The following is an 18,722-nucleotide window of genomic DNA, read 5'->3' as shown; positions in this document are numbered from 1 at the left end:
TTATGACTATGTTTACTTTTACGATTTTTGTAGGATTTTTTTACCATTTCAAAAGTCTTCCTCTTATCTTGGGTAAAAATGTCAGAATTAATATGAAACAGAATAGAAGAATAACAGCACTTTATTAAAGTAATTACAAAATAGACAAATTGCACACTTCCAATAATTAAAAATTCTTCATAGAAAAAAAAATCATTCTCATTGGTCAATTATTCTTAAGTTCCTAAGTTCCACATCATTATTTTTCTCGCTTGTAAATTTTAAATGCAAACGCTGTAAAAATTTCTTTTGGTAGCTCATCAGAGTTTTTATCGATAAGGTCCATTAGTGTTCTAAAACTTGACTCCTCGTATTGCTTGTAAACTGACTTGAGATCCAGCTGAGCATAAATATCCTTGACTCTTTGTATTGCTACTGGTTCATCAATAGCATAGTTTTTCTGAAAAACAATTCTATAACAGTATTGTTATCAGGCAAGAATGATGCATATGGTTCAGTCGTAGATTGATAATGATTACTGTATGAATTACGTGCACAGACAAAAAAGCTTAGATTTGATGCTTATTCTTATTTTCAATAAAAATAGGGTGTAAAGTTTTCAAAATATTTGCTCTTCATTCTGCAAAAGTTTAATTTTGTTTATGAAGCCATTCACATAGTCTGGTTCTTGTCCTACATTACATTGTCATACACTACTATGTATTTGTCAATACATCTAAATGCATCAAACTTCAACAAAAGGTATCTTATTGCAGATATATTTTTGAATTGTTAATATTTAAAGGTCTTGCTCAAAGTGTTATTAGAAAGAGTTTTTAATTTTTGTTTTCACAAATAACGCCCATTTTGAAAAAAAAAACAGAAATAGGAAGCACCATCCATCAGAGTATGTCAGAAGAGCTAAATTATTTGATGACTTAAAAAAAAAGTGCATGATCTTGTCTGACTTTTACAATGTAATAAACATCCCAAAAACAAGAACATTATCCATGGTTCACCAATATACCTCTAATTGGGTTCTTTGTTCGCTGTTGGCTCTTTTTAATGCCTGTATGACCAACCAACTACATTTATTGTCCTGTATGTCTGTCCCAATTTTACCGATCACAGCCGGGTCTCCATAACAATCAAGATAATCATCCTGTAAAGTTTTGTTAAAATAAATACTTAGTAAAAGTGGCAATTAAACTAACAATAATGAAAACTATTCCAAATTTTCATAACAAGAAGATTATATAAAATCATGTTCATTTTGAAGATGGAGACCTGGAGACCAAAATGTTGCCCAGGAAAGATGCCTACTGAATTAAATGTGATGTTATTCTCATTGGTAAAACATTCAAAACTGTCATTAAAGAAATTGAACTGTTTTGTATGTACAGATTTTCAGGGAGCAATCCTGGATTTGATAGTGGAACAACCAGCTTAATGGCAACATCTCAACAAAGCTAATAAAAATAAAATGAAAGTTGCTGATGTCAAATTAAACATGTTTAGATTGGAAAAATATTGAAGGGTCAATTTTTGAAAAGATACTCTTAAATTTATGACATATGATAATACAATTAAACATCACTACCAACTTTGCATTGGAATGATATTTTTATGAGCAACATAACTGATGTTAACAGTTACAATTTACATAAAGTATGAATTGGTATGATTTATTTTACAGCATTGTATTTTCTAATGAAGATACCAGGTGTGTAACAAGAATTGGAAAAAATGTGCAAATGTTGATTTAAAAGAAATAAAACAATGAATATTGAATTATTTATTAAAAAATTAGAAATAGGAAGTTTTTGTGAGCCTAAACTTGCTACAATTTTACATTTTCCAAAACTTAATATTTAAACCTCAAGGTTAATATTTGGAACTTAAGTTATAAGAAAAACAGAAGCACAAGAAAACAATGAAATGCTATGAAACCCTGAATTAACTTAAAACCTATCTAAACTAGACATATTTCTAGTAGCAATTTTAATACATTTTGACCTCAATAAACTAAACAGCTGACAAAGCCTACTGTCAAAAAGGACTTTGATTGAGATTGTATACTTAAGCAGATGGTGACACATTATTTGGTGTATCATAATCTATATCCATAAGGAAATGTAATGTGCAGTGCATATATACCTGTATTTGAAAGAATGTTCCCATTTCCAACAATATAGTCTTGGCTTTGTTGTATAGTCCTTCTCCTTTAATACCAGCCTGACAAAATGGAGAAGTCCTTTCAAGTTTAAGGTTATAATAATGGTGGTCTCATTTAAATCAAAACTTAAATTGTATCTGCATTAGATTATATGCCCTGCTTTATTAACTTGGCCAGTTTGGTAAGTAGAAAGTAGTAACTTGTATGAAAGTAATTTTAAATGTCTTCAAACATGTCTGAATTAACCTTTTTGGCCAAGTTCATGTATACGAATAGAATAACATGTATAGAAATTTGTATAAATCAAATGTATGATTATAAACGATTGCAAAGTACTTGTATGAATATCAGTGGCTGTTCCAAAAAAGGGGGTCTGCTGACTGGCCTAAAAGAAGACAATCTCTATTGATTTCTAGTGATTTTCAATTATATAATATACATGGTTAGTAATCAAACAAACTTTTCAAGAACAAGTGGTAATTGGGACCTCCTCCCTTTAGGATCAGCCTTTGAATGTTAATCACAGACAAAGCATAAATTGTACTATAAAAAATATGGACTTTTCATCCACTGCACTGAGGTACACCTGTATTTAAACAGTATCATGGGATAAAAAAGCTAACACATTAATGTCCATCTTATGCAGTCTCTTAAAATTAGCAAGACTAGAAATTGAAATGGAGAAAATTACTTTGTTAAAACACCAGTAAATTGTACCCCAAAAAAAATTTAAGTGATTTTACAATATATGGACAAATCAGATGGTATGGTACACATGTAAATCTGTCAATTATCTAGAAAAAATTCGACAACTAGTATAATGCACACCAGACCACACAAATACATGTACAAGTATAATTACCAGATGCATAGCTAATGCTACAGGTAAATAAAATGAGTAATATGCTGTTTTCCACTTGACAATTGCATTGTACCTCTCCTCAGTAAAGTTAGAGAAGTCAACATGGCCATCTACTGGAGCTGTGATCAAGTCAAGACACTGACCTGTACATGTCTGAAATGATGTCTGAAAGAGAAATCAAAGGCAACACTATAAAGGAGGATTAATACTTAAGGCAAGGATTGAGTTCACTAACACCTGTTTTGGCCAATCAATTTTCAGCTTACAAGTACTATCTAAGAAGTCTATATGATAGATGAATGCTTAAATGTTGACTGGAAACTGACACTGTCAAATTAGAATCTTTTTGTGAAAAATAAAGACACACAAAAATTAAATTTGGTATCTTATAATGAATGATTCATATATAACCTAAATATCAAGAGTGCCAAAGACCACCTAGATTTAATGAGTATGCAGAACTAGTTCCATGCACAAGTGATAATATTTTGGTTATTGACGATAACAAATTGATTATCCTTTGGTAGCTTTTCAACATAAATTTTCAATTCTGTGAAAGGTGGATTGGTATTTGTGTTGACATATTGTGATATTTTGGCTGGAGAAAGTTCAAAATTACCAAATTTGGGAATTATCTAAATTTTTTTGCACAGGAAAAAAATTCAGTAAATTACTGCTATCTATATCATAAATCCTTTTTAATTACTATATGACTTTATTATTGATGGATTTAAATGTGACTAACCTTGTGAAATAGTGAGATGATATCTATATAGCATGGCTTATTCCTAAAATAATGTTCCAGTATTTCATACACACAGCTTTCTAAGTATATAGAGTCGTTGATAGCAATGAGGCCTACATTTCCCTAAAGATGGACAAAATAAAGGAAGATTAAGCAATGTGAACATAGAATAATTTGTTCAAGAGGTATTTATGGTAGCAAATCCAAAAGGGAGTGATTCCAGGGATCTGAACACCAAATTTTTGTTGGTAAATTAGGCTTTGTGCATTTTTGGTAAAATGTTATCAACAACATCCACTTTACCTTGAACCCTGCCAATCTCTGTTTTTGAGATCCACCACAAGTACTTGTTTCATACTGGGTACTAAGATCAAATTTTTTTTTTTTTGGAATTGACATTTTTACTGACATTTCAGTTTTCAATATACCAGTAAGTTTTTTGATCAATTGTATGTTATTGATTCTCTTCTTTATTCTTGTCTCACCATTCTACAGGAACATAGAATCAAAGTTTCTATAAAATAAACTAGAGATTCTCTTAGCAATGCTCAACACTTGATAACAATTTGATAACATGCACCTTTTGACCTCAAAACTTAAGTACCATGGATTGAAGGTGGGACAGATATCTCCTATCAGTATGTTACTCCCCTCACACTTTACAAGTGGAGGGGGTAAAACTCTGGCTATATGAATGAAAACAAAATCAAAATGTCTATGAAGATCAAACATAATTTTTAAAATTAATATTTTTACCATTATTTTCCTTTAACATTTAAAATGACTTAGAATAATAGGATTAATTGTTTATTATGGATCCCAAAATTTATTCTGATCTTGTCCCATGATTTCATATTTACCGCAACAACTTATCATTACGGTTTCTACAACAGACAAGAAAGGTTATTATACAAATCATGTGAAATTTTAAACACCCATTTAAAATATCTGTTAAGTGAGGACAACCTAGTTATGGGAAAGAATTAGTCAAAAATCCTTAAAAGTACATGGCCAGTCTAATCACTAATACATTGTACATGTATAATCCACTCTGATTACATGTAACACAAATATATCCTGCACAATAGTATTTACATCAACTGACAGGATTTATAAATGTATACAAGTATCATTACAAGTGTCAGACCGGCCCAATTGTGAGGGCTTTATAATGATATTTTTGCAGTTATTAACTCTTGTTCGAATTAAAAAGATCAAAATAAAATTATGCATGTACAATAAGTACAAAAAATTATTAGAATAAAAAAGGATTTTTGTTTTCAACTAACTTGTTTCATCATTAAAATTACCGAACTTAAAACTTTGTTTGACAGCAACAACAAAATTATTGTTTGGGATTAACTGATATACTGAATCTAACTGAGTGTTCAGATTTTTATTTTTTCCCCCTCATACCTGTTTATACCAGCATGGCTTTCCTCGTCTAGTAATAGACTTGTCCATAATATCATCAGCTACCAGGAAAAATGCTTGAAGCTGAAAAATTACAGAAAAAAAGAGCATATAAGTACAGTGTTAAAGTCAAGTTCTATTTTGTCAATATAGAAGTAACTTGTTATTTGTCATTAATAAATCAGTTATAATAATAATAATAGTAACAGACAAAAAATGAAAATGTAGAAACAAACTTCAATTAAATTTGGGAGAAGTTATTATTTGGTAGGGGCCTGAGGGCAAGCATCATTGAAATAATATCTCATAAAAAGCATAGGGCACCAACCATTTAATAAGCAAAGGTGGTGGTGGTTTTTTTTTTTTTAATAAATTGTTTCAAATAATGGCAAAAAAGTTTTGCTCATCCATAGACAGAAAAAATTACTTAGCACCATAGACTTTCAAATAAAAATTAAGACTATCGACTGCTACTGAAAAAAAAGTCCTCTTGGCTTGCATAAAAAAATCTTCCCATTTAACCAAACATCATTGGGCCCCTCTTCAGAAGAAAATAGTAAGTGTCTCAATTAAGATGTATCCTCGCTATAAGAAAGCCTGATTCTAAATTGACTTGAACCATAGTTAAAAAGTCAGATTAAAATCTGATGGATGGATTGACTACCTGATTGTAGTTTAATGTCCTATGGCAGACATTCCATGCAGGACAAGAATGTCTGATCAATTGAACAGAGACTGTGTTGTATTAGACAAACACACTGAGCCAGACATTTAATGTGCAAGCACACAGACACATTCTTCTGACACTGCATCAACCAGTTATCACTGATCTCTAGCTTCTATTTGCAGTATGCTAAGCAGTGACTACTATTTTGAAGTCTGGTAAGACATGGCCAAGGAGGACCTAAATCACTACCTTCTACACTAGAGGCCAGCAGGGTAGCATAAAAATTACCAGTCTAGTCCAGTCCCTAAATGTAAGAAGAGACCTCCTAATCACTTACCCATTCTATACAGGGATCCATCTCTCAACCTCTCACATTTGAGGCAAGCAGGGTACCACATGATCATATCAGTCCTAGAATGCAGGAAGAGACCACTCTAATGATTAATCCATTCTATACATTCTATCCATTCAGCCAAGACCACCATTCAAGTCCCTTGAATGCAGGAAGAGATTCCCTACCCATTCTATACAGGGATCTTACTTGTAATCTCCCTAACCGGAGGCCAGCTGGGTACCACAACACCACCAGTCCAGTCCCTGAATGCAGAAAAAGACCCAAATTCCTTACCACTTACCCATTCTATACACCAGCCAAGGATCCTAGCCAATTTAATGTCTTCCTCAGCAGCATCTGGTTTCAACAGCTTATATGTAGTGACAACTGAGATTCCACGATTTTTCTTCCCAAAAGGTACATTATATTCAGCTACCTGCAAAAGCATAGGTTATTTATACATAGAAAGTAAAATTTCACATGTATAACTATCAGTAGAATATTAAGCATACAAATGTATATCTGACAAATAAAAACATACTCATTTTTTTCCTATTTGTGGTGATGCCAGTAACCTAATCCACAATCGTGCTACAATACTGCAATAGATTTAAGACTGAAAACAAACCTGTTTAAACCAATCAAGTCCATCAATTATTTCTTTATTTTCTGACCACCTTGAATATAGGACATCTCTTAGTTCAGGGAAAATCTCATCAAACTTTTCTATATCTGTAGGTTCTTTTCTTTGAATTTTTGTTGGTATTTCTGTACCATTCATTTCTAAATCTAACGACTCTAGTTTGGTAGCGAAGTTTACTGAATGTGCATCCTGAAAAAAATATACATAAATATGTAATTACATTAATCACATGATTTTTTAAAAAATGTTTAATTTTTGCAAATGCAATGTACTTAATGAAGATAAAATTTGTTCATTTTTCAATAAATTTATCAAAACTCAACAAAATACAACAAATAGGAAGGGATCCAAACACTGGAATAACCCCATCCTGAATCCATCATTGACCAAAACCAATAAGAAAAAAAAAACTCACCATTTTCTTCTAAAAAGGAGATGATTTTTCAACAGCCTATGACATCAGAGTAAAATAAATTATGGGTTAACATGTACAGTAAAAATTTCAAGGACAGTAAAAAGCATTAATGATAGACTGACCATAATACATGTACATGTACTTACATGTACTTATAGGTATTACATGTAACTACTCAAAACAGTACTACATTTTTTATACATGTATATGTACATGTATGTCATATGCTTAAAATCCTATAAACAACACTAATACCCCATTATGAGTTGGAGGGAGTAATTTCTTTGATTTTGGGGAGGCTTGGATGAAATCTTTTAAGCTGAATTTTTTAACAAAATTCAGTGTTGACACTTTACTTTCAAGTTCAATTACATGTATGACAACAATCAATTAGGACCAAAAATAGTTTATTGATATAAAATTACATTTACTTTATTTGTTTTTGCCAATAGTCAATAAATTTGGTTGAATAGAGTGAACAAAAATATAAGCAGCATTACACATATATTAGATAACATGCATACAGAGTTAACTTTCATAAGGTTTCAATATTGACACAATCCAAATAAACAATGCAAAATGTCATTTTTTTTTTTGTCAGACAGATTATTAGACATTACCAAATAATATTTCATATATATTAGGAGTGTACCAATTTCATATCTTACTGCTATGTTTTATGACTTACTATGAAGCCCCTAAATATTTTTAAAAATAGTATTTTGTTTTTTTTTTCGAATTAGGTCAGGTCTAGGCATTCAAAGTTTGGTTTAAAATCAGATATCAGATATCATAGATATCAGGATCCAAGGCTACATGTACATGTATATTGATCAATAAATTTTCAACAAAAATGAACCAGCTTAGCTTCAAAATAATTTTACAATAAGACTACATGAAGAACTACAACATGGAAAGTATACTACAGAATACATGTACATGTACATTTGTATATATATACAGATTCCATATGACCAGGCACTGATTCAGAAATTTTGGAACAGGTGGGGAAGGGGGCCTGGACTGTCATTTGCTAATTTTTGCCCAATGTCAAACAAAATGTGGTTTTGGCTTCAAGAACAGCTGATATACATTGTACAGCAGACAAAAAACACCTTTCCCCCTTTCTTTGTCTGCAAACATACTTGGGTAATTGTGTCATAAAATCATAGGATCTTCCTGATCAGTGATTTTTTTTCTATTTTCAGTGACCTAAAGGAGAAGGATTTAGATACAGAAAATTCTTAATGTTTACAGTATAAATGAATTGAAAGATGACTAATCATAGATATCTTGATATTGACTAGACATACATTTTGTATATATCAAGCATATTGACTGCAAATTCATTGCAATTTCAACTGAACTGATGATTCATCAAATTCATTGAGCAAAGGCAGCAATCATTTTTAAACTGAGGGCGATGGGGGTGTACATTTGTATATTGGAATTGTTTTGAAAAAAGTAAAATTACTCCAATTTAGAGCAAACATTTATTTTTCCTCAGTCACTGACAGAAAAAAAAATATGATTCAATAATTTCCCCATTACTTAACCATGTAGATTTCCAAATAAAAATTTTCAACTTTGGCTGCTGCTGAAAAAGTTATATATTTTGGTGCTTGCGCTAAAAACAAATTTGTAACTCAACATAAAATCCCAGGCCCCTCCTTGATAAGAAAATGGTCTTTGCCTAAAATATAAAATAAACATTTCAACAATTTGTTTTCTACAGTAATGTACATTTTATTACAGCCTCAGTGAGTATTTATTGTAACTTCTCCAAGCTGATTGAATATATTCACGTCAGCAGTATTTGACACACATTTGTTGGAGGTTCGTGTAGTGTGAATAATAAAACAACCATATGCACTAATATTCATCAACCTTTCCAAAAAAAAATACAGTAGATTTTTAGAAACTGGCCTCAAATAGAAAAAAATAAGTGATAAGCAAATTTATGAAATAATAGAGGACAAAATCCTTATACTGGTTATCAATATAAACTTAACCTTTGACCTTAGAAGCACTGAGAGCCTGATTTCAAATAATTGGCCATGACATGAACGATAATGTACTTAAGTGTTTTTCTACGCTGTTCCACTGGCTGTTCGAGAACCTAATGCGCCTCAGAAAAAATATTGCTCGGATTGTATTATTCAAATCAAAGCATAGTTTTTCTAACACTGGAAAGGCAATCATTGTCTTCTCAAATTTTATGTGGCCAATGGTGTTTGATGTGAGTTTGTTTACATCACAGCTTACATGAAAAATATTCCCATCATCCCTGGAGAATTGATAATATTTATAAATTTCCTGGATCATACAAATAATGAATCAGACCTGCTATCAAAACAAAAATATATTGCTGCATCTGCTTGTATTTGGCATGGTGAATCAGAACTTAAGAATGTTGATGCTCATGATGCTCGTCTACCACATTTTATACGGGTATAATTACTTGTTTTTGCCGCCCACCGTCAAAGCTCCCCAAATCTATAAAGACATTTAGGACGTCCAGTGACCTTTCTATACTTGGTAAGACCTCTCTAGCTAATCGTCATCTTACAATTTAAATCTGACTCGTATTACAATAAGTAATAACTGCATTTGGGTGATCGAAAACCCATACAACCACCACATTTATAGCCTATAGGAAATGTAGACTCTAGATGATGTTTCCAAACCCATAACCGGTATATCACACGGAGTCGTACACCACGTTATGAATAAACACACTAATTGTTTTATACCTCAAACCTGTAAGTCTATGGAAATTTCCAGCGAACAAACCTATATTTTCGCCTTCGATGGGGAGTAATTACGACAGGGGTAAGAAACTTCTCAATTTTAGTGGTTTTGCTAAAACACAACCGGGAATCGTACACCGGTAAAAATATTGTATGAAACGTCAATATATATATAATGGAACAATTCAGATAGGTTCAAAAATGGTAAAAATATGTTTAGTGAGTGTCTGAAAAGGCCTCCAAAATAATTGGGAGTGTTATCCCCTCCCCGAGTCTAACATGATGACAAGTCCAGCCTACGGTCTAATTTTTGGGCAAAGCCCAGCGTACAATTTACAACTACGCGTCCGAGTCCAAATTAAGAAATTTCTTGCGTCCGGTATTCGAATGTGGGAGTATTGCGTACGTACGCTTTAAATATGGAATATATACCGCGTACGAAAAGGTGAGGTGGTTATGTCGGTGTCATACGATATTTTACCCCCCCCCGCGAAATATTTACCCCGGGGTTAAAACATCATAGCAAAATTTTGACCCCCCTGTATAGTTTAACCCCCACGAGATTTTGACCCCGCCAATGGCAAGTTGAATAAAACAAAAGGGGTCAAACATATCACAACAGGGGGTTAAAATATCATATCAAAAGGGGGGTAATTTATCGCAGGAGGGGGTTAAAGTATAGCAACATGGAGTTTAAATATCGCAACAGGGGCATAAAATATCACAGCAGAGGGTTATAACATTATAAAAGGGGGTTAATTTACCACAGGAGGGGGGCTAAAATATCACAGCAGGGGTTAAAATATCATAACAGGGGGGTTAACATATCACAACAGGGGGTTAAAATATCATAACAGGGTGATAAAACATCGCAGCAGGGGGTTAACATATCATAAAAATTGGTGTTATTTTGTGGCAGGAGGGGGTTTCAAATATCATAACAGAGGTTTAATTTTAACCCGCTGCTGCGATATTTTAACTCCCTTTCTGTGATAAATAAACACCACTGTTATGATACTTTAACCCCCCTGCTGCAATATTTTAATCACCCTCTTGCTATATTTTAACCCCTTCCTGCGATAAATTAACCCCTAGTTATAATTATGACATTTTAACCAACTACTGCGACAAATTAACCCCCCTGTTATGAAATTTTAACTCTCTGCTATGATATTTAAAACCCATGCTGCGATATTTCAACCCCCTGCTGCGATATTTTAATCCCCTACTGCGATATTTTAACCCCCCTGCTGCGATAAATTAATACCCTTTTATGATATGTTCAACCCCTGCTACGATAAATAACCCCCTGTTATGATACTTTAATCCCCTGCTGCAATATTTTGATTACCATGTTACTATATTTTAACCCCCTCCTGCGATAGATTAACCCCCCTGCTATGACATTTTAACCCCCTCCCCTACTGCGAAAAACTACCCCCGCTGTTCATGAAATTTTAACCCCCCCTGCTATGATATTTTAACCCCCCGCTGCGATATTTTAACCCCCTGCTGCGATGAATTAAGTCCCTTTTATGATATTTTAACCTCCTGCTGCGATGAATTAAGCCCCTTTTTGATATTTTAACCCCCTGCTGCGATAAATTAACCCCTGTTGTGATATTTTAACCCCTGCTGCGATATTTTAATCCCCCTGTTGCTATAACCCCTTCCTGCCATAAATTAACCCCTACTGTTTACGTTGTATCCCCCTACTGCGATAAATTCCCCCCACCTGCTGGGATATTTTAACCCCCTTCTGTGATAAATTAACCCCCTCGTAGGGGATTAAAATATCATAAGGGGAATATGTTAGAATAACCCCAGGGGTCAAAATTTCATAGGATATATTGACCCCAGGGTCAAGATATCATATGATATTTTAACCCAGGGGTCAATATTTCGCGGGAGTCAAAATATCATATGACACCGACCTCATAATTACCTTGCCCCGTACAGGTCCGGGTGTTAAAAGAATAGGCCTGCAGCAGCGCTAAGCTTGTCGTATAAGGCGACTAAATAGTGCTCAGAAACTTAGCCGGGGGCTAGGCGCTCTGCCCACAGAGCAACTGGGATGCGTGCCCCAGGTGGTGGAATGGGGTACCCCTGGCGTGTTACATGCTGGGGTTGTCAGGGTATAATACGGAAAACCTGACCGCAAACCATAGTGGTGCACCGTGTTGGGAAAGGTGCCACGTTCCTCGCACGTTAAAGAACCCTGCTAGGTATTCGATAGGAGTAGGAACCTTTGCGCTCCGCCACAGGAGGCTAAATTGCCCGACCTTACCCATCCCCCTTTTTCTAGTGGCAATCAAAATTTGTCGACCCTGTTGTCCTTGTGACCCATCCTTTTTTTATCATTTCATGTTCATTTTATCATCCATTTCATGTTCATTGTCTGAATATAGCTGAAATATTGCTGCTCGGACGTTAAACCCCAACAAACAAACAAAAACATAATTACCTTGATTTTTCCAAACATGACCCAATTCAGTTTAGCTTGCGTAAAAGTTAATTTCAAACTTACAACAAACATGTCTTTGATTATGTGGATTATCTAAGTCAGCCCTTTTCATTAGGCAATTATGAGGGCCGGCATAACCAGCTACAGGTATTATAATGAGAGTATATATCCAATAGTGCATGAATGATACACATCAGCAATGGGTAAATATAATTAACATTGCTACTGTGCAAGATTCATCATGGGACGATCGATGCTTTAGAAATCACTGAGGGGAAATCATAAGATTCAAATGAAGAAACAAGTACCATCTTTAAGCCTGTTACAAAATATAGCCGACGCATATTCTCGCTTTAGTACTCAAAATGTATTAAGTGGGCCGATCTTTCAATCCTGAATACCCTTAACATGCTTGAGTTATGTTAAACCGGTTGTCGGTCATCTAGACAGGTAGTATAAAAGGGTAAAGCGGCAGGGATCATTTTTTTGAGTAGGTCAAGATTTTAAAAATTTGTGGTGTAATTATTTATTATTGATAGCATATTTTTTAGTTTGTTATTGATCGCGTCAAATAAAAATTAAAAATGGACTGTGGATTCTTACGATTTTGTACAAATGTATTAATTTAAAACAAAACCAATCTGATACTATAATCTGGTGTATAAATATACAGCATTTGTATTGAGTTGAACGTAAAGGAGGATTCAAGTGTTATTAGAGTGACGTCAAAAAGGCATGACAATATAGCTATGAAGAGGGATGCTATGATAACTTTAGAATTCTAAAACTTGATCAATGTTATGCACCGCCTTATTATCTCCAAGAGGATTCGCCTATTTTTAGAAAATATGCTTTCATTTCTGCGTAAAATTAAGGGAAAATGCCAATGAAAGCCTTGAAAACCACTTTTACGAAAATGATTATCCGTCATAGACACACACTAAAAAAACAAAAACGAGATTAATGAGTGGAATGGAAGTGATGTTAGTCGTTATAAACAAAACGTCATTCTCTACGGCACTGACTATGCTTTATTTATTTTTCTAGACAAGTCTGAAGCCTAATGTGTAGCCCCTGTTTAAGATTTGTGTACTATAATTATAAGTTTTCAGGCCAGATTTAAATTCAAACATTCAGGCGGATTATCACAACGGAAGATTAAACTCGATTTTATGTGACTATACATTTATTGATAGTTATCTTAAGGAGATAAGTACAATTTTAACACTAATGTTTTAATATTGTTTGTATTTTATTTGATAAGGACTTTAATTGAAATTGTTTTATTATAGTTTTGTAGTTTTGATCAGATTGAGATATTAGTTTATAATTAGGTGTGTTTGGAAAGGGAGAAGAAACACGAAAAGAGGCCAGGTCACTCCATGGCTTTTTATAACTATATTGTATATTTTGCCATTTCCATGAACTTGATGGTTATATAAGTTATAGATCTCTATTATATGCTCCTTCATTTGCCTATATTGGCTTTCTTATTCTATCAATCAGATCGAAGAATGACCAGATATGAAACCCTAATGAACACAATGAATTCAACTTAAAATTTAATGATTTACCTGAATTCAAAACATTAATTTTAACATTTTTAGAGTATGGTTTTTGTTTGAGTTGTTAGAAATAAGTTTGTTAAAGCTGTTTATTTATTGAGTTATTCAAGATTTATTGTACAGTTCTTTTGGGGTTGTTTGTATGAGGCTTTATACAAGTTCTTGTGATCTTGTAATTTTTATACGATTTATTTCAATTGGAGTTACTAGCTCATTTACAGTTATTAAATTATTGTAGTTAAGTTCCAATACGTTTGTTCATGCATACCTTTTTTGGTTAGTAACTAACTATACAAAATGACTTGAAAACTTGTTCAGCTTTCAGATGAATTAGGTAAAGTGCTTAATTTTTACAACGATTTTATTGTTGAATTCTATTATGAAAAAAGGGAATTATCGGCATAGCTTAAACATACAATTGTACTTTATACTTAACCAAAAACATGAAAAAGACTTTATTGAGTCCCAGTCCATATTTTATGCATACACTGCTGATGCTTAAGTTATTCATAGTGAAGCGATCTCACCGAGCAAACGATGCTTTTGCGCTCTTCATATGCTTTACCTTTGCATAACAATAGTCCTTCCTGTATTTAAATATGTGTTCTGCGGAAAGCAATACGTTCATCTCCCAATAAATGCAACTACATCGAACCAAATCAAGAACGCTAACCTATGCAAAGTTCCGCTTTCATACACAAGTGCAAGAACCAAATGACATACTAAAACCTGTTTGGTTGGTTTTTGATATGCGTGAATCACCTACTGTCTGATTTGTTTGTATATAAAGATTGCTACTTTATAAGTGATTATATTTCCCCCTTTGCATGGTTTTAAATGTAACGATTTCTTAAAACTCGTTTCTTTTAATACACTTAAAGCATCGTATAAACAATGTCCTTAGTATTGTATAGATAGATAGATATTTTGTGTTAAAGTACCAGTCCATATAAAGTTCACACACTGCTCATGGTAAAGAGATTCATGGAATAGAAAAACCCATGTATCAGACACTATTTTTTTGTCTATATATGCTATTTTGTATGTGACAATAATATTTTCTGTATTTAGGTCTGTACTTTTGAGAAAACTACAGTTGTAATTCCAACGTAATCAATCTATTCAAACCAAATCAAAATAACTCTTGCAATGGGCTAATTTCTTGTACAATCTATATAAATTTTATCTCAAAAGCGCAACCCTCAAATGAAAAAAAATGACTGGTTGTATGATCTATAACGGTTTCTGAACTAGAAATAAAACTGAGTTCGGCAGGGTTTTGACATGCATGAATCACCTCCTGTCTGATTTTCATAAAGACTGCTACTTAAGTGCAGCTTGCCATATATATATATAAACATAATATCACATTTATACATATTCATGACAATAAATATATTTATGTTTTTTTACCAACCGACCTTTAGAGGCTTATGAAGCACTATCATTTTATTACAGTTATAGCATATAAATTTGAAATCTTTTCAAACTTTTAATTTTGAGGCTAAAATTATTAATTTCATCTTTTCACAATCGTGTTTTTTTTACAAAGTAACAAAAACAAATGAGCAACTCCTTTAAAAACTGGGAGCATGGATCAGGTGCACCGGTAGGGTAAGCGTCCTCTGCTTTTCTAGAAACACCCGCCGAGTTGCTCATAAAAAGTCAAGTCCGGGGTAGACAAACGAGGAAAGGAAAACTATGACTCGTTAAATAAATCAGTTTTCATGGTGCAGATGGATACACCATAACGATCCACGAGTTCATGATGACGACCATAAAACTTCTGTAGTAATGACTTCAATCTTGTAGCAACATAACCTTGTTCCAGAAGCCTAATTGTTAGAGTTCTAGCGCGATACAAAAACTCTGTGTAGTTTCGGCAAGCTCTGGCATAACGTATGAGTTGTGTTATGAACACTCCATACGCAGGTGCTGATGGGATGGAGCCACAGATGATTGCATTTATTGGGAGATGAACGTATTGTTTTCCGCAGAACACAGATTTAAGGCTGACTTCACAGTGTCTGTAGTATCCTTTATCTCCAGTTCTTTGGGGGTAGATGCGATGTATCAAATCCCCGAAATTAGGATTGTTTAAAGATAATACGTCATCTATATAGCAGAAACTGAGATTAAAGGATCTAGCCAAACGATATTCTTTCTTTCTGATCAGATCAGCTGTAAAGTCAGCCTCATAAGAGTGAAGGAATTGGTCAGCAAGTAAAGGAGCACAATTTTGTTTCCATTGGAATGCCGACCGATTGTTGAAAAACACATCCACTACACTGCACAAATATGTTGTCGATTAAAATTTCCAGCATTTTGTAAACATCTTCTTCTGTATATTTGAAAGATGATTTGCATTATTTCTTACAACGTATGAGGAATCTCTACCAAGAACTATATATTTGTATCTAGGTGTACCATCTTTTTTGAAAAAAAAAACAACGATGTATAATCTTGTAAGTCGGGATTTTAACTGAGTATAGGGAATAGAAGTATACAGTGTTGAAAAATGCATATTTATATAAGGTTTTAATGCATATTACGGAATGTATTCAGATAATACTCTTGAACTGATTGTCTCCAAAAAGTCTTTTGAATTTTTCAGAATCCACATTGAATTAATACCACTACGGGAGTAACAAGTGTTGTTGTAGGACTGCAGACCCTCTTTGACAGTTGTGAGTATAGAAGTTAAAAGTTTTGAAAGAGGTTTGGTGGTACATTTTGCAGATCCAGCTATGAAACGTTGTTTGTATGGATTCTTGTGGAGTTTAGGAATCCAGTACATAGACGGCAAACCACAATCATCGTCCATGGTAGCGAGACCAAAAGAGGATAGAACAGATTTATGGTTTTCCACAATCTCTTCTTTGCAGAGTATGGTAGCAGTATAGGTCTTATCACTACTACATGTATTATTTTCTACGTCTACCTAGGATAATAAACATTGGATGTAAAACGTTTTGCAAACAAAAACAATGTTATTTTGGGCTTTGTCTGCTGGCACGACAACATATTTGTCATGTATAGTAGACAATGTTTTTGCTATATCGGGGTCTTTGAAAACCGATGTAGCATTGGCACTCATTGACTTACTTTCATTCGTTTTAAAATTACGGCATTTAACCACTCTGACAGAGAATCAATGTCTTCTTTTTCTCGTTTTATCCATTTTCTTGCATAGTCCTCGACGGCATCCACAAGAACTTTAAAGTTATAATTCCAATTTATGTAGCGTGGTTCACGGTACTTGGAACCTTTAGAAAGGATATTACGCAGAGATTCGTTTTCAATGATGGTAAAATCTCCCGTTACGACGTGACTATCATTAAATCTAGATAGAAGTTTGAAGTCAGCACATTTTGAATAAAGCAATATTTATATCAGAGTCTAACTGAACCAAAACAGACGAATATAAATACACAATATTAAAACAAAAACCCAATACCAAAAAAAAACAACAACAACAACAAAGCATAACATAACAACAACAAAAACATACAAACAAACACAAAAAAATACAAAAATCGAAATAAAGAAGTCAAGTAAACAATAACAAAAATACAGCTAATGTCCCTTGCTGTATTGGGTATGACGTCTGTTTAATGACCAATACTTGTCTGCTTAGGTTATGACATTTTCCTGATTTTGTTTCTTGTCCTCTATATCACACCAAAGGGCCACCGGTCTGCGGGGTGATATATGTCGAGGGTTGATGACGCATGTGATACAGATTGTGCCATGTCATGTTCACCACTCCATATATTTTTACTATACTCCAAGTGTGTTCCAACTAGGGGTGGAAATAAGGGGTATGCGATATATCCCAATCCGTGCTTTGGACTGTTTTTTAAAGCCTACTATTAGATCATTGATTCCCGCTTGCTTTAAGAGCCACTCAGTAGTGCTACCCAAATTAAAATTTCGGCCTACATTAGTGTCACACAAGTCTTTAAAGGACACTAAATTAATCAAACACATGTCTATACTTTCTGACATCTTTCTATGTCAACTACTGTTGTAAAGTGAATTTTGAGATTCTATAAACTCAGCTCAACAAATCTGCAGTCATTTATAGTGTTGTTTTTTTCACCAGTGCTACCGTGCAGTGCTTTGATTACATTTGAAAAGAATAAAAGTATTTTCCTTGGTGTAAATACAAAGAACAGGCCCAACACTCTTAGGACAGCAACTTATTTTATTAGAAATGTGTCATAGATACAAAAAGGTATCTTTTTCATAGCGGTGAATACAGTTCTATGTTATTTAAAACCTCATACATTCACCACTTCTGAAAATCAATTAACCACATACAGAATACCATGAAAAGAACAAAGAACAATTACTTTTGCAGTGTCAATTCCATACACAATACATATAATGTTTATCTCAAATGTGCATCATGGCAGCCTGATTATGTTGTATGTTTCTGAATTTAAAATAAAAATGAATTATGGAGGCCTTTTATATTAATGAATTACCTCCTGTCTGATTTGTAAAGACTACCATGTGAGAATGTAGAACGTTACTTAGTTAAGGTATACACTCTTTAAGGTCTAGTTAGAGAAAATGTATTGTTTGTTGTTTTCATGACTGATGTTTATATAACATTGTGTTGGTTTATATTTATATATTCAACTTTGTATTATAAATTCAAGATGCGAAAATTCTATTTGAATTATATTTTTTTTATGTATTTA

General features: G+C 33.4%; 1 protein-coding gene across 3 annotated transcripts; it reads right to left on the bottom strand.

The window, feature by feature from the left end:
* Positions 1–103: 103 nt before the first annotated feature.
* Positions 104–10,080, bottom strand: LOC148609881 (farnesyl pyrophosphate synthase-like). 3 transcript variants are annotated; one of them, XM_088541372.1, is made up of 9 exons: positions 10,028–10,080; positions 6,805–7,008; positions 6,478–6,612; positions 5,179–5,259; positions 3,763–3,885; positions 3,018–3,182; positions 2,137–2,214; positions 1,007–1,141; positions 104–439 (listed from the first exon to the last, which is right to left on the bottom strand). In XM_088541372.1, the coding sequence occupies exons 2-9, from the start codon at positions 6,955–6,957 to the stop codon at positions 239–241; spliced, it is 1,071 nt and encodes a 356-aa protein (XP_088397498.1). In that variant the 5' UTR covers positions 6,958–7,008; positions 10,028–10,080; the 3' UTR covers positions 104–238. The 3 variants fall into 3 exon arrangements, with proteins under 3 accessions (XP_088397498.1, XP_088397497.1, XP_088397499.1); XM_088541371.1 differs by having other exon boundaries at positions 9,988–10,065; XM_088541373.1 differs by lacking the exon at positions 10,028–10,080 and adding an exon at positions 9,696–9,944.
* Between the last annotated feature and the right edge of the window lie 8,642 nt (positions 10,081–18,722).

Source organism: Perna viridis, chromosome 8 (genome assembly GCF_037379345.1).
Source record: "Perna viridis isolate PV_CMFRI_1.1 ecotype Kerala chromosome 8, ASM3737934v1, whole genome shotgun sequence".
NCBI lineage: Eukaryota > Metazoa > Mollusca > Bivalvia > Mytilida > Mytilidae > Perna > Perna viridis.
Note: the sequence above shows the minus strand (reverse complement) of the source record. Positions and strands in the feature narration are given on the sequence as shown.

Coding starts and splice junctions, on each gene's coding strand:
- LOC148609881 (XM_088541372.1), bottom strand. CDS start 6,957: ATGAATGGTACAGAAATACCAACAAAAATTCAAAGAAAAGAACCTACA. Junction 2,215..3,017: donor TAGCATTAGCTATGCATCTG/GTAATTATACTT, acceptor CCATTTTGTCAG/GCTGGTATTAAAGGAGAAGG. Junction 1,142..2,136: donor GAACATTCTTTCAAATACAG/GTATATATGCAC, acceptor AAAACTTTACAG/GATGATTATCTTGATTGTTA.